We start from the raw sequence: 17,715 nt of genomic DNA on the forward strand, positions 1-17,715 counted from the left end.
CCTACGAAAATGAAACACGCATTATGCACGTCCAATAGTGTGAGCGTAAATACATAAACCGAAAGCAGCTTTCAGTATTCCACGTAAAACGTATTCTTCACACGTGTGTAAGTTTAACCCGAATTCTTCCTTACTCGAGTCGGTTACCTGCTATCGCCTTACCCGTTATGTATTTCAGTTCCCATTATTTCTGAGTTCCCTGGTTAGATACATCTTTACACGATATACCTTTGTACACGATGGCAGTATGCACCCTACTTAGTTACGTGTCCGGAAACTTGTACGTATGCAGTTCGCCGTATCACACTTCACCGTGAAATATTGTACCTATCGTAAATAATAATATATAGCCGTGTACTAAAAAGACTGTCTGACATAAAATTCATGTCTAAATAAACACGGCTCGTGTCGGTTTACACTTTACAAGACGCCAGCAGCAAACAAATTTAGCCTATTAAAAAAATAGCCGATATACTAGATTATTTGTTAGGTTAGGTTAGGTTAAGTTTTCATTCTTGAATTCATGATTTTTACCAAAATCAGCTATGATAATTGAATTAATGTTCATATTGAATCTAATAAAATTGGAGACCGTACTTATAGTACACGGTCATCTCTTTCCGATATGAAAGCTCACGGCAAACTGTGCCACGGTGAAATGTTTTTCGTACAATTTACATGTAACCGCATTGTTAATAATCATATCTAGACGAGATACAGAGATATGGAAATTGTACGTCTTACATTTCGCCGTAGCACTGTGATATCTACGTACAATTTACATATAACATTTTTAAATTGTTTCAATCCATTAAAAATAAGCTTTAGTCTAGTAAGAATCAGTTGCAAAGGGTGGAGATAGGCTATTAAGATCCGACATAAATAGTGAACACTAAAATTTGTCAGTCAAACGTATTTGTTTCCATTAAAAGTAAGTAATTTTTAAAATTCAATTAAACTCTGCCTATCCAATGAAGAGTAGATAATAGCTAAAAAATATTTGTTTATCTATAAAATATATAAAATTATATATAATTTTATATATTTTGTAGGTATAAGAATATTTTTTATCAATTAGGTATATTGATTTAAATTGTTGTTTTTATTTAATAAAACGCAATTTTTTTATAGTACTTATTCCACTTTCCCACTGAGGCGGACGAAACCGGTCCTAAAATTGCGTTTTATTAAATAAAAACAACAATACAATGCAGTTCCACCATGAATTGACAGTTAACAAAATAAAAGAAAATATTGATTTGGTTTAATGAATTTAAAAAAAAAAGTAACCAATACCACCAGTTAGCACGTATATTTTTTTTGTATTCTTAATTCAACGAAAACAAATTTAATAAGTAATAATGAAAAAGTGTGCACAATTTTGTCTGATCGCCCAAAACACACCAAAACTATTCTTATATGGAATTTCAAAAACTAACCACAACTTGTATTATTTGTTTAATGAAAACAAATAAGTATGACTGGAAAAGTTTAGTGGGTACCTACTGTTCGGTTATACCGGAGGCAGCGGAAAACGCATTTTGAAAATAGCCGATAAACTGGATTATTTGTTAGGTTAACCTAACCAAACCTAACCTAACCTAACCTAACCTAACCGAACCTAAACTAACCCAAACTAAGAAATAATCCAGTTTATCGACTATTTTCAAAATGCGTTTTCCGCTGCCTCCGGTATAACCGAACAGTACCGTTTAGTGTGCACTATTTGTGTTGAACAGCCTACCTCTACCCCTCGCCACTGGTCAGTAGATATAGGTACCAAATTTCCACAAACCTACCTACCTATGGTTTTCATGGAATACAATAGGGAAGTTAAAGATTTTTTGTTTTTTTTTTCATTGTTTTGTCAATGTTTTGGATTCATTGATGAGGTCATTCTCATGAGATAATAAAAATGTTATCAGTGATGGGAAAAATACACGGTGACAGCCCCAAAAACCAAATACAATAACGGCCAATCGCATGTCTCAAACAATATTTTATTATAGACGAAGGTTAGGTATCTATTGATTATCACTTAAAAAGTTTTAATTACATAACATGTACATTACCCAGCGAAGGGTGGAGATAGGCTGTTAAGTTCCGCCATAAATAGTGCACACTAAACTTCAGTCATACGTATTTGGTTTCTTTGAAACAAGACCACAATTTACAGATGGTTTTGGTTAGTTTTTAAAATTCAACGAAACCTTGAGAAAACCAAGCCATAATAAGTAATAGTCAAAAAATGCTCGTCTATCTATAAAATATCTAAAATTATGTAATGAAATCATACATAACTTTTAATATTTTATAGATAGAACAATATTTTTTATCTATTATAGATTAGTTTTAATATGTGTAATATGTATTCTTGATCCAACGAAAACAAATAAGTAGTATGAATGAAAAAGTGTGCACAATTTTGTCATATCGCCCAAAATATACCAAAACTATTATGGTTTGGATTAGGCAGGGTTTAATTGATTTTTAAAAACTAACCGATACCATCTATGAATTGTAGTCTTAGTTCAATAAAAATATATTCGTATGTATGACTAACAAAGTTTAATGAGCACTATTTATGACGGATCTTAACAGCCTACGGCCACCCTTCGCTTCTGACATTACCTATAGATAGATATTAGTTTTGATAGAGAAGAATTTATCAATAAATATTACCTAACAAAGCTTTTGTTTCTAGGTGAATAAAAAATATTTGAAAATAGAATATTTAATGACATTAGCATTGACCGTAAAAAAAAATGTGACACAAGAAACTATGGATATTAATTTTTAATCAAATAACCATAAACAATCCCGACTTTTATTAATCAAAGACAAGACAATTTTATTTAATTAACCGGACTTTATTTATGTCAGATTAAAATGTTGCCCAATACAAAGACGTTGTTGTAATTATTAAAAAAATAATACATAACAATACGAGAATGCGGATTTCTGTCTTATTTAATTTATTGAAATTATTGCAATAATAAAATAAACGAAAATATTTTAACTAATTTTTATATTTTATACAATTAAACAACAGCAAAAGTTAATATCTAAATAATGATGTTTATTTTTCTAAGAAAAACAAAATATTAGATATGTAGTTATAATAAAATAATAAAACTGATATTGTTTAAAAATATAGGTATAGAATATAGATAAATATAATATTAATGAACTAGGTATTGTATATAAATAATAATATTTAAAAAATATAAATTAATAAATGCAGAATGTTAATATTTTAGTTATGTAGAAACAACTGATAACTATACGATAAAGTGAATGATTTGAAGATATTAATAAGACAAAAGTGTAGTGATTGTTAAACAACGAAGAATATCGCAATTAACGCGATGCCTATGACATCATGATGAATGCCTTTATGGAAACGTCTCACCTGGCCTCATTCGGCCTCAAAATGTCACCACCGCAACCTCCAGCGCCAAACCACGAGGCACACCACCCCCACTCGCATCCACACCCTCTACCACATTCACAAACGAATGCCTATCACCCCCACCTGAATACTCATCCAGGATACGCAACGCGGGATTTTTTACTGAGGAGAGATGATTTTATGACGCATCAGCCAAATACTGGAGAATTATTTCCGCCACCTTTACATGACCATCAAGGATTAAACCATCATCACCATCAAGCATTAGCGAATCCTCACTTTAATCACCACCACCATCAAATGAGACTAGGCATGGAATGGAGAGGTGAACCTCACTATCATCCACAAACAACACCTCATCAATTTCACCCAATGTCTCATCACATAGGAACGTTACCGCACCATCCAGCGCATGGCGCATTTTTCCGCTACATGAGACAACCTGTAAAGCAAGAGATGCAGTGTCTTTGGGTGGATCCTGACCAGCCTACTCCGAGGAAACAGTGCGGGAAGAACTTCGGATCGATGCACGAGATAGTCACGCATCTGACGGTGGAGCACGTCGGAGGACCGGAGTGCACGACGCACGCGTGCTGCTGGCAGGGCTGCTCGAGAAATGGGAGGCCATTCAAAGCCAAGTACAAGCTGGTGAACCACATCAGGGTGCACACCGGAGAGAAGCCGTTTCCCTGCCCGTTTCCTGGATGCGGGAAGGTCTTCGCAAGGTCGGAGAATCTGAAGATACACAAACGAACGCATACTGGTGAGTCCAAAATAGTTTTTTTTGTATTAATTAGAAGTATTTTTTCCAGGTGTCTACTTTTATAATTATCTAAAGTATGGAAGCATTTATTGACAAGACACCAAGTATTTTTTACTGGTGTCAACTAGTATGTTAGGACGAGCATGTTGAATCGAATCGACGTCGATTTGGGAACTAGTTGTCAGAATTATTGTTAAAATAATTTTGTGTACAAGTCGGTTATGGGGAAGCCAGGCGGCAACCGCGCTAATTAATTGTCATAGCCGATTTTGGCAAAATTCATGAATTTTAAGAATGAAAACCTAACCTAACTTAGCCTAACCTAAATTACCCCAACCTAACAAATAATCCAGTAGGTATATCGGATGTTTTCAAAATGTGTTTGCCGCTGGCTTTCCCATAACCGACTTGTACCTAATTTTGCACGTAGGTAGCTAATTGGCTTGTAAGTAGGGTTAGTACCATCGCGGACTGAAATTTCCTTGTTACATCATATCCGGGTAGTATTGTCTTGGAACTTTATGGAAATCCATGAACCAAAATCACACCTTTTATTTCAGTAAATTTCTTGATAACTCATGAAAATTGCCGTCGGCTTCGGAGAAAATGAAAACGTCGACGGGAAGTTTTCCGGCGGCCATTTTCCGACGGATAATATTTTCATAACACCGTTTTCTTTTTTAGAAATTAGGTAAATAATTTATAATAATACATACTCTAGTTTACACCTTTTCTACACGTTTTCTACACATCAGTTCGTGTCCGGTAATTTGTACGATTATTAATAGATATTACGGGAATGGTACAACTGGACGCCAGGACAATTGGACGCCGTACTGTCGTAGATACGTATACAGAACGTAGACGAGGAATTTTAATCAGTTTCTATCTACTACTTAGTAGTTTTAATTCATTTGACTCTTAACATAATGTTTTTTTCATTGTGGATTGAGAATTACCATGCCTAAGGCTTTATATAAAAATTGAAAACTCATTTTTCGTTAGAACTTAAACATATGCACGATTAAATCATTATTTACGTGTGCATATTTAAATCCTCACCAACTATTAAATCATAATATATTAATCTAAACATAAATAATAATATTAAATATATTTTTTAAAAGTCTACCTAGGTATAAGTACATAACGTCTATTTATTTTCAAATTGCATGGCGTCCAGTTGTCCCGGCGCCAAATCGTCCTAGACCCGATATTAATTACATAATATTACGTACCTATAATATTATACATACTAAACTAGAAAAAAATGATAAAACAAATCTCTGCCATTAGTCTTGCCAAGAACTATACTAACTGGCCACGGAGCACTGAGAGCTTATCTAAAAATATTTAGGTACAAATCGGTTATAGGGAAGCCAGGCGGGCATCGTGCTAATTGTCATAGCCGATTTTAGCAAAATTCATGAATTCAAGAATGAAAACCTAACCGAAACTAACCCAACCTAACAAATAATCCAGTAAATCGGCTATTTTCAAAATGTGTTTGCCGCTGGCTTCCCCATAACCGACTTGTACCAATATTTAAATTGAGGGACGATTACTGCTGTCCATGTGACGGATATTATTATACATCTCAAACTGTGTGACATGTCATCAACGACTGTCCAATACCTACTCTAAAAAAAGCGATGGACTCTCGGAGTTCTGTGTAGATAACATAATCTCGAAATTGACCTCAAACACCTCACGAAGTACTAAACAACAAAACAACAAAAGAGCAATACACAGAAAATTTAATTCTGGCCATAAAGAACATTAAAGATATAAATGGGGGAATATAATTATCTTCATTCCTACTTCACCAAATAATAGTAATCGAGAATTTTTTTAAAACTAAACAACACTACTGCAAATGGTAGTCTTAGTTCAATGAAAACAAATACGCATGACTGATAAAGTTTGCTCTATTTCATGTCGGATATTAACAGCCTTCCTCCACCCCTCGCCGCCGGTGTATACCTAACTATCTTACTATCTTAAACTGAAGAATACAACAACATGACGTACATACATAATTATCGTCAACTGAGGATAGGAGAATTCATACGAAATCACTATTAAACCGCAATGGTTTTAGGTGTATGAATATCTTATGCACTGGCATATTTGGAAGCCCCCTTGTTATTTCTTTAAACTACGATTTCGGGGCACTTTATAACAAAGTAACCTTATCGTCCGCTTAATTCAATAGAAAATCGCCACTGTTTTCATAATTTGTTATGGTGGGATTAATTCCTTTATTTTCCGCCCTTAAGCAATGCATAGCCTGCCCACCCCCATGATACGTCAATGTTTCAAGATCAAGAAACCGGAAAGTGAACGATGTGTGTTCGAATTCCACTCGGTCCAAGATTTTTTTCTAGGATTTCTCTTCTAAGTTTCTGAGACTTAAAAATTGTTAAGTTTTTTTTTATATTTAATTCATAGTAGGTATAATCACAGGGGTTCCTTCTGTTTCTAGAATAAATACGTAGTTAGGCTATTAATAATATAAAAAAATCAACTTCTGTGCAAATGGTAGCTGGTTTGTTTACGTAATGTTAATCATTTTGAGGGAACGACACCAAAATACGATAGCTTACAAGTATCAGGTTACAATTTCAGAGGCATTATAAATATTCAGCAATTGCCAACGTTTTTAATATTGTATTTTTATATAGTGTTTCTATCAATAAATAAATACATGGAAAAACCTTTTATTTTGTTTAATTAATCCAGTTCTTCTCATTATTACATAATTTCGTCATATCGTGAAACATTCTGTGACGATATTAATAATTAGGTAGGTAAGTAGTACATAAGAATAAATCTTATTATAATATCACAAATAAAAATATTCTTCATCAAAAACTAATCTATTGTAGTTAAACTTACTTACTTGATCTACTTGTAGAGGTAGGCTGTGGAGATCAGAGAAAAAGAGCACACTTGTGGTATACTTACGGGAAATAAGAAAATAATACGATATTCGTACTACTAATGAATAGGTACGTACACACCGTCAGAGACGTTAGTGTTGCGGTCGACCATCTTACATATTACACAAATGACAGCAGTCATAACCATGACCTATTTTGGGTCAGAACCAGTGACGTCCCTAGACAAAATGCCGACCCTAGGCAGCGCCAAAATGCCGCCCTATTTTCTATACAGTATTTTTTATCATTCTTGCATGACTCCAATATCTAATAAATGTGTTGTTTGGATTGGTACATTACTAACAAAATATATAACATTAAGGGCCCGCTGAAGAGGCCGCCGTTCAAATATAATTCAGTATAAAAAGGACCTCGGCGTCGTAACTACGTCAATTTAAATCGATCTTTTCGCAAAAATCACTAATCATCGGAGATTTTATTTCAAGAAATATTATTATTATTACTGATAATTTCTGCCGCGCGGAGAATTATTATTATTTTATGAACACCTGCGAGATGAAGCCGATCAGAAAACAGGGCTGTCAAAATAATATTAAGCATTCATATTTTTTAAATGTTAATTTCATCATGGTTTTTAATCAAACCTGTGCAAGTACGTACTGATAACTTGGGTGGATTTTGTAGCAAACATACTATTGATATATATATACGGGTATATTATTATTATAACCCAATTCAAATTGAACATAGGTTGATACTCAAATACTATTATAGTATGTTTATGATTTCGAGAAAATAATACGATGGTATAATTAATCCATATCAATTATTTGAAAACATTACATTCGCACTTTGCACAAAATTTCAAACACATTCGAAGTTTGCCGCACACGTACAGACCACGTGATATTTGTTTACGCAAAATCGTCGCTTTTCAAAATGGCGAATTTGATTACCAGATTTTACTGCGATGAATCAGTATGTTCCTTTTTGTCTTTTTTTATTCGTAGGTTTGTTTACTATGTACACCGAGAAATTTCCATTTATAAACTCGGAAACGATTTTTACAGAAGAGTTTTGGAATATAATGCAACCAAAACTGGAAAAAATTCTATCATGGGTGTTGACTTCCTGAATTAGCTAACCCCAGGTCCATGCCACTACGTGAACCACAGTGGATATTAAGCCATTTCCACACTGGCAACAAGTTGCTGGCAACCTCATTAAATTTTACGATACTTACCATAATTGCTTAAGAAATTTTACAATAATCATCGTAAAATCTAACGAGGTTGCCAGCAAATTAACTTGTTGCCAGTGTGGACCCGGCATTAGATGCACAAAACTTAAATAATATATATTATAAATAAAAATTTAAAATTATAAATATATATTATGATTTATGTCTTCGACAGCCCTGATGAAATAAATGTGAAATATGAGTCGGATCAGTCACAGAGCAAATTTATTAACACAAACAACTTTGACACGACCTTTTTATATTAACTAGTAGACCAGATATTATGGACCACATGTTAAAAAATCATATTTTCAATTCTCAAGGCCAATTCTGTAGAACGTCCTCTTAAGCCAGTTCACGGTTTCAGATACATTAAAAAATACTCCTGACAACTTTCGAAACTCCAAGTACAACGGAAGTAAACTAGACATCGAAATCCCGATAAAAATACAGTCCTGTTAAACCTTTTATGTTAATTAATACATTTTGTTTCCGACCAGTGAGCTGAACTTTTTAATTGAAAGATATAAGTGTAGGTACCTTATACCTAATGATTCTTCTCGATTTGCCGCCCTTCGAGTAACTGCCGCCACCAAGCGACGCTCAATCTGCCTACCCCCATGGGACGTCACTGGTTAGAACCGTTTCCTCGTCTCGTCAAGCTTATCAGGCACCATTGGGGGTGCAAGACTAGTCAATGCGCTCCCCAAAGACATTTTAGTGATGTGCTGTGTATTTTGTTTTTGAAATTTAATTGTACAAGATTGTTTATATTTATTTTTAATTAGAAATTAAATCTCATGTTTGTATTTATTATTTAAATTTAGGTTTTAGCATATTGGGTATCAGTTTCACGGAATTGACAACAAAACTCATACGTTACATATTGTGAATAATTGTACATATTACAATTCTCCGTAGCACAGTTCACAGTAAGCTGTTTTATGGAAAAGAGAGTCGTATAACATTGAGAACAAAAAATAATGCATTGTTCGTAGACCATTGCAGACAATAATTTTATCAGATTCAATAAGAACCATTAATTTGATATTGATTGGTATCAAATATTAAGGCGATACTTCAGTGAAACGGCAAATAATTTTCAACTATAGGCGTGACGAAATTGAACGTCGAGGTATGAATAGGTCAATTTGTTTCGTGACGCCGACGGGGATATTAATTCTTAAATCGTGTAAATATGACTAAAAACGTTACCCATTTACTTTAAAAAGAAAACATGTCAATGAATATATTATTATTGTTACTAATATAACAATAAACAGAACATTAAATGGACGCATGTTGGATTTATATGACAAATTATATTTCGTTCGGCATGCGTCATTTGAACCCGCAATCCGCGCATCGCCTAGCCACGATCTTTTTAGACCATGCCTCAACTGAGGTATAGCCTTAATTTATAATAACGCCGTCATTATTATCAAATATTTGATACGTTTACGTTAAATTAATATAGAAGACTTGATACTTACAAGCACCTTCTAGAATTTTATATTAATAATTATACGATATGATTGTATTTATAATTTATTTATTTACATAATTATTCTCTCCTGTCATTTCCTTATTTTCTGGTAATTTTTACTACATAGCACCTTACCAGAATTACGATTTAAAAAATTGGTACAAGCAGGGAATTCAGAAATAATGGGAACCGAAATACTTAACGGGTAAGGAGAAGCAGGCAACCGATCTCGAGTTAGGAAGTATACGGGATAAATTAAAACACGTGTCATTAATACGAGGGTGGGTCAATAAGTCCTTAGAAAAGCCGACAGGTGGCGTGACTAGTACTGTAAGCGGTTTGTTTTCATGCAGCGGCACTACCGATTCAGTATGCTGCGAAATTTCAATCAGATTGGTCGGGTTGTTGTTTTTTATTTTCGTACATTTAAAAAAAAAATTGCTTGTTTACAAAAATGGAGAAAATTGAGTTTAGAGCTGTTATTAAACATTTTAATATAAAAGGGTTAACAGCAAAGGAAATAAAAAATGAGTTGGATTTAGTTCACGGCATATCTGCTCCTTCACTTGCAACTATTTATAACTGGTTAAATGAATTTAAACATGGTCGTACATCAACAAAGGATGAACCACGCTCAGGACGTCCTGTAGAGGTGACTACACCAGAAATGATCAATAAAATCCACGATATGGTGTTAAGTGACCGAAGATTAAAGTTGAGTGAGATAATTGAGGTTACAGGGATCTCAAAAGGTAGCGTCATTTCTATTTTACATGACAAATTGGGCATGAAAAAAGTTTCTGCAAGATGGGTGCCGCGTTTGCTCACAGTCGACAATAAACGCAATAGGGTGGTGGCCTCTAAAGCCCTGTTGTCGCTCATGCAACGCAATCCGGATGAATTTTTTCGTCGCTTTGTGACTGTAGATGAAACATGGATACACCACTATACTCCCGAGACGAAAGAACAGTCAAAGCAGTGGATTGCGAAAGGCGAACCATGTCCAAAGAAGGCGAAAACCGTAAAATCAGCTGGTAAGGTTATGGCTACTGTATTTTGGGATGCACGTGGAATTATTTTCGTTGACTATTTGGAAAAAGGAAAAACAATAACAGGGGATTATTATGCATTTTTATTGGACCAGCTAAAAAACGAAATTGAAGAAAAACGGCCTCATTTAAACAGGAAAAAAATCCTCTTTCATCAGGACAATGCCCGTGTTCACACATGTTTACGATCAATGGCTAAAATTGAAGAATTGAAGTTCGAATTGGTCGACCACCCACCGTATTCGCCAGATTTAGCCCCCAGTGACTTTTTCCTTTTCCCAAACTTAAAAAAATGGCTAAGTGGACAACGTTTTTTTTCAAATGAAGAAGTCATCGATCGGACAAATGCTTATTTTGAGGACCTTCCGAAAACTTATTTTTCTGACGGTTTAAAAAAATTGAGAAACGTCTAACCAAGTGTATTGAGCTCCAAGGAGATTATGTTGAGAAATAAAAAAAAAATACAAAAATAAAAACTGTTTTAATGCTTTTTTCTAAGGAATTATTGACCCACCCTCGTACGTAATACGTCGAATACCGACAACTGCTCTCGGTTTATGCATTGTATTGACGCCCATTTAATATTGGTGTATTACACACACTATTTCACGTCTATAATACATGTTTCATTTTCGTAGGACACTCACACATTCAAAACCCTGCTTCAAAAATGTACTGTATTGGCATATAGCATATCGGAATTATATTTACTATCTGTTCTGTGGGTACAAGTCAGAACATGACAAAACAGAATAGTGACAAAACAGAACAGCCAGAGGAACATTAATTTTTGTGGAATCTATTTAGGTTAAGTTAGGTAATTATTTCGTTGTACCTAGTCACCCAATCATTTTGAACATATTGTATTGATTAAAATGAGATATCCTAAGCTTGCCGCCAAAGTCCCGTTTATTTGAGGCTTTCTAGCGATTAGCGAATGCAGAAATTATGTATATAATTTGATTTATTATGGCGTATTAAAAATCTGTGCTATTAAAAATCTATCAATATAATAGAGAAAGGACAATTTCAATATTAAATTTATATTTTTCCTGGAAGGTCATAGTTTTATTTATCGTTATTCGGTTTTGTCACTGTTCTGTTTTGCCATGGAACCAAATATACAAGAACCCAAAATTTTACCACAGTGACTTTTTTATTACTGGCGTATTGCCACACGGGCCACGAGTAACGTAGCACTGTACGAGACGAATGTATCCGATTTCACAGATCCTTAATATTATTTTAAGAAGTTGTAAATCCTGATCGTTTATATCTAAATCTAACTCCAGATTCCTCAGACGACTGGTTATCTTGAGCCCAATATTAATTTCTCAGGAATGTGGTTATTCATTTCAAAACTCAAATAAATATAGGTACTGAAATTAGTAAACAGAGTGATATTTTTTAATACCAGTACGATACGATGGTCGAATGATTACCTTGACTTAGGTACTTACCTATTCTTCTTCTTCTTCCACGGCGCTACATCCCGGGGTGGGATTTGGCCTCCTCCACAACCGCTCTCCACTCACTCCGGTCTCTCGCCACACTTCTCCAGTTACCGGGTCTTCCTATATGAAGCCAGTCCACTTCTACGGCGTCAGCCCATCTCCTTCTTGGACGGCCTCTGGGTCTCTTCCGTTGGGTAGCCACTTCGTCATGATCCTTGGTGCTCTAACTTCAGGCATTCTCTCCACATGTCCCACCCATCGTAGTCTTTGGGACTTACGGTATCTTATGATTGTTTGCTGTTCAATCAGCTCTTCCAACTCGTGGTTCATTTTTATTCTGTAGTTCCCATTTTCCAACGTGGGTCCAAAGATTTTGCGGAGTATTTTGCGCTCGAAGACAGCTAATTATATAATATGATATAGAATTACAAATTAAATATGGGTCTAGGACGACTTGGCGCCGAGACAACTAGAAGCCACGCAATTCGAAAATAAAAAAAACGTTTTATTACACGTAATTATAACGTATTATTATGAAATTTATATTTAAATTAGATTAGAAAGATATTTCCGTTAGGTATTACTTAGTTTAGGTAAGTACCTATTCCTATATATATATATATATATATAGGTAAAGATTCTCCTCAATTTACCGCCCTTCGAGTAACTGCCGCTCCCAAGCGACGCACAATCTGCCTACCCCCACGGGACGTCACTATGTAGCCTATATTGATATATTATGATATCAGAATTTTATTTATAAATCTGTTCTGTGTATAATGGCCACAATCTTCGACCATGTTTAAAGATTTGTAATGCAACAGTGCAACAAGAAGTTATAGGTATAGTATGCAACTAGCAAAACAGTGCCAAAATCCAAAACCGCAGTTGGCACCAACACTCCATGGACATAGATTTAGAATCTACCCATTTATTATACATGCATAATATAAGAAGATGTCCCACCTAACAAAAGAAACATCTGGACGTTAGATAAACGAAAAAACCATGAGAATAATAAAACTGCTTGTCTTCGTTCAGTGGCTTGCGTTTGACCGTTTGTAAATCGTGTTTGGAAAAATTGTACGTATGCAGTAGGGCAGGGCGCGTAGAGGCCATAATGAATACCTAATAGTTACACAAGATAGGTTTTCTAACAATATACACCTACCTAGCAGTGGAGAAGGTTGTATATATGCTGTTAAGATCCGATATAAATAGTGCACACTAAGCTTTGTCAGTCATATGTATTCGTTTTCATTGAACTATGTGTAGTGTAGGTAGTGTTTGTTAGTTTTTTTTTTTAATTCAATCAAACCCTGCTTAATCCAAGCCATAGTAGATAATATTAATATATCTATAAAATATTTACAATTATGCCTTAATTTTAGTTATTTTACAGATAGAAGAATATTTTTTAACGAATATGGTTTAACTTAGGCAAGGCTTAATGATTTAAAAACAACTAGCCAACACCATCTGTACCACCTTTGTAATCCAACGAAAAGAAATAATTATCATGACTCAAAAAGTGTGTACTGTTTTTGTTTGATCGCCCATAGCATACCTAAAATACTATGGTTTGGTTTAAGCAGGGTTTAGGGCTTGCGCAGACAGAGAGCGGTCAGGCGGTCTGCGTTCCGCGTTCGGAGTTCTGCGTTCTTTGTACTGTATGGACTTCATACTGTATGGGTACACAGCCGGCGGTCAGACCGCGCCAGTCAATTGGAACGCTAGCGTTCTAGAGTTCTATTCCCGGAATTACAAAGAACGCCGTACCTCCCGTCCAGTCCCGTCATAGGAATTTGAGCAGTCACACAACATAGAGCGAAACCACACGGGGGAGTGAGTACGCAACAGCGGTGCTTTCTCACTTCCACTCGCAGTCGGAATATAGCAGTCTCGCATTATGCAGCGCCTGTGTCACTACAACGTTTGTAAACAAATGGAACGCTTATTGTTGACCGCCACCTGTCTGCTGTCCCTGAACGCTAGCGGTCAACGGTCGGTTGAACGCAGAACTCCGACCGCTCTCTGTCTGCGCAAGCCCTTAATTAAATTTATGAACTAACCAACACCATCTGCAATTTGTATGAAAACAAATAAGTATGATAGACAAAGTTTAGTGTGCACTATTTATGTCGGATCTTTACAGCCTACCTCCACCCTTTGTCACTGCGTAGACTGTATCACAGTTCAACACAAGTGGTTAAATCGGAAATATATGGTCGTATAGTACTGAGATTAAATTCTTCTCTAAGTAAAATACGTAATAAAACCCACCAGAATACAATGGAAAGACCGGAGAAAATAGGTAGGTAATTAAATTATAAGTAATACGATGTCATCGTATATATTTATATGAAATCCTGGTAAGTGCTCGTAAGTATCAAATCGTACCGATTAAATAACTGATAAAGATAGAGTTGTTATCAGATACCAATCTATATCCAATTATTAATGTTCTTATTGAATCCAATAACATTGGAACTAAGGATTCCAATCCCGGGATCCCGAGCTATTTCCGATACCTATGAATCCCGGGATTGATAAACATAATCCCGAAACTTTCGGGATTGATTTTTTTATCAATTTTTATGAAAAATAAAATAAAAACGAAAATATAACAGAAAAAATACTTTTAATAACAAATAACTACATCAGAAATAAACTAAGTTTGAATGATGTTTGATTTATACCAATGTGTAAATTGCCGATTCATTTTATTTTTTCACATAAATTAATAAAAATGAGAAATATTGGAAAAAAACAATGCTTCGCACTATTAACAAAGTAATTCCACCATGATCTCATACGTTTTACGGCAGTTTCATATTTGGCTGACTAATTAGATTTATGAAGCGGAAAGGCCATAAGTACACCATGATTTGCTTTACTATTTTAAATCTCGCTAACCCATTCATTATGTCTTTACTATCAGAAACAGCAATCTCATATTAAATTCACATTACTAATTATATTACAATATTATTTACTCCATTAAACTTATGTATTTCCAAGATTGAACGTACCTATACAATATTAACAATAAATGACTTAAATAGTATAAATTATACTAGATTTATTTTTGACCGATTTTATCAATGTTATTTGTAAATATAAAATTTTTATATTAACTATGGAAAAAATGCCAATCCCGGGATTGTCAAATTGTAATCCCGAAATCCCGGGATCAGAATTTTGTCTCGGGATTGGATTCCCTAATTGGAACATTACTGTCAAATGATTTTGTATAATTCGAACAACTTACTTCACGGTGAAATACTCCACGAACAATGCGCAATTTAATTAAATGCTACACGGCCATTTGTTTCCGGTTCACTACCTCACGGTGAACTCTATACGTGCAATTTATATGTAAACGATGGAGTGTATTTATCTATCTCTAGTATCTTCTATCTCTTTACTCTACCAATGTCAGAAAATAATAATCAACTATTTAGAATTCTAGGAATGAATCAATCATTATAATAAATTATTATGTTATCTAATATTTTTTATGTACTTATTTAAATAATAACGTTTTATTATAATTATAATAGATGTTTCGTTTTTTTAGTACGCCACTGCCCGCAACGTCAAAATGAAAGAATAATGGGTTTTCCTAAAATATAACAAAATAGTAAATTGATGTGCATTATTTTTGTGAAATAAGGAAAAAATTCAAAGCACCTTTGAATGGAAGAACAGATAGTTTTAATTTATGATCTTTTTGGGTTTTGGATATATTTTTAACCAAAAGATTTAACGACATTATTCTTTGTCGTTTTTCACAGAAATTCGGTTTTATTTTATTATTGCATTATTATACAAATGCAGTTCATCTTGAGTTGTTAAATGTTATTGATGGCCAAATAGAATTTAATTAAATGAAATACATCTACCTACATATAAACAAAACACTATAAAATACGCAATGAAAACCATCGGAAAAGACACAAGAAATAGGTAGGTATGTAAATAAATTAGAAAGACACATATAATTATCGTATAAGTAGGATTTGACAACTGTTTCCCCTTTTCAGACTCACCAGGCACCAATAGCGAGGCCTGTGCGGCTGGTCAATGCACTCCCTAGAGATGTACACATTTTTAGCGATACAATATGTTTTTTGGGTTATACCTATACGTTTATCCTGGATACAGCGGCAAACACATTTTGAAAATAGCCGATATCCTAGATTATTTGTTGGTTTAGGTTAGGTAAGGTTAGGTTATCCTGACAAATAATCCAGTATATCGGGTATTTTCAAAATGTGTTTGCCGCTGTATCCAGAATAACCGACTTGTATCAAAAAATCAGCTCACTGGTTGGAAACAAAATGTATTAATTAACATATAAGGTTTAACAAGACTGTATTTTTTTGTCAGGTTCACGATGTCTAGTTTACTTCCGCTGTCCTTGATGACTAGCTATGACACGTGCATGTTTGCGAATTAAGTTTGAATTATAAGCAAGTACATGCTTACCTAATTAATTTATCCTATGTTTACCAGTGATTTGCGAGTTTTGAAAGTTGCCAGGTGTATTTTTAAAGTAAGTATCTGAAACCTTGGACTCGCAATGGTTTGTATTGAAGTAGAGATGGGATTTAAATTAGATTTTGTGGTAGGGTAGGTATATATTTTGTTAGTAATGTATCCATACAACACATTTTTTAGATATAGTCATGAAAGGATGATAAAAAAAATACTGTATAAAAATGGGGTGGCATTTTGGCGCTGCCTAGGGCGGCATTTTATCTAGGGACGTCACTGTAGGGGCATATCTCTAAAACGACGCCACTCCCAATACACTACATTTTGACGCAGGGCTTTGAATGTAGACCTAAGTGTCCTACGAAAATTAACCACGCATTATAGACGTGCAATCGTGTGTGTTGCAACCAATATTAAATAAGCAGGCGTCTCTCGTGGTGCAGTGGGTAAGGCGTTGGCCTTTAACCCGAGAGTTCTGGGTTCGATTCCCGGTCATGACAAAAACGTTTATGTGATTTTTCAAAGCCTGGGTGTTATGATTGTTTAAAATTACTAACTACCACCTTGTACGAAAAAGCAAGGACATGGTTATTAATAATTCTATATAAAAAAAACTATGGTACTGTTCGGTTATGAGGAATACAGTGGAAAACACATTTTGAAAATAGTCGATAAACTGGATTATTTGTTAGGTTAACCTAACCAAACCTAACCTAATCTAACCCAACCTTACCTAACCCAAACTAACAAATTTTGTTTAGTAATAATCCAGTTTATCGACTATTTTCAAAATGTGTTTTCCGCTGTATTCCGTATAACCGAACAGTACCATAGTTTTTTTTTATAAAGAATTATTAATAACCATGTCCTTGCTTTTTCGTACAAGGTTGCCTGTTTCTCCACACCCG

The 17,715-nt window shown here is 34.5% G+C and overlaps 1 protein-coding gene across 1 annotated transcript in view; it reads left to right on the forward strand.

Moving 5' to 3' along the window:
• The first annotated feature begins 3,266 nt into the window (after window positions 1–3,266).
• The window catches only part of opa (Zic family member odd paired), a 73,739-nt gene continuing 59,290 nt past the window's right edge, over window positions 3,267–17,715 (forward strand). The window contains exon 1 of the mRNA XM_085950966.1: window positions 3,267–4,175. Within this exon, the coding sequence (XP_085807092.1) occupies window positions 3,383–4,175 (793 nt within the window). The 5' untranslated portion in view covers window positions 3,267–3,382. The remainder of the gene's footprint in view (window positions 4,176–17,715) is intronic.

Source organism: Rhyacophila brunnea, unplaced genomic scaffold (assembly GCF_057557595.1).
Source record: "Rhyacophila brunnea isolate RB1 unplaced genomic scaffold, BYU_Rbru_1.0 scaffold_24, whole genome shotgun sequence".
NCBI classification, from domain to species: domain Eukaryota; kingdom Metazoa; phylum Arthropoda; class Insecta; order Trichoptera; family Rhyacophilidae; genus Rhyacophila; species Rhyacophila brunnea.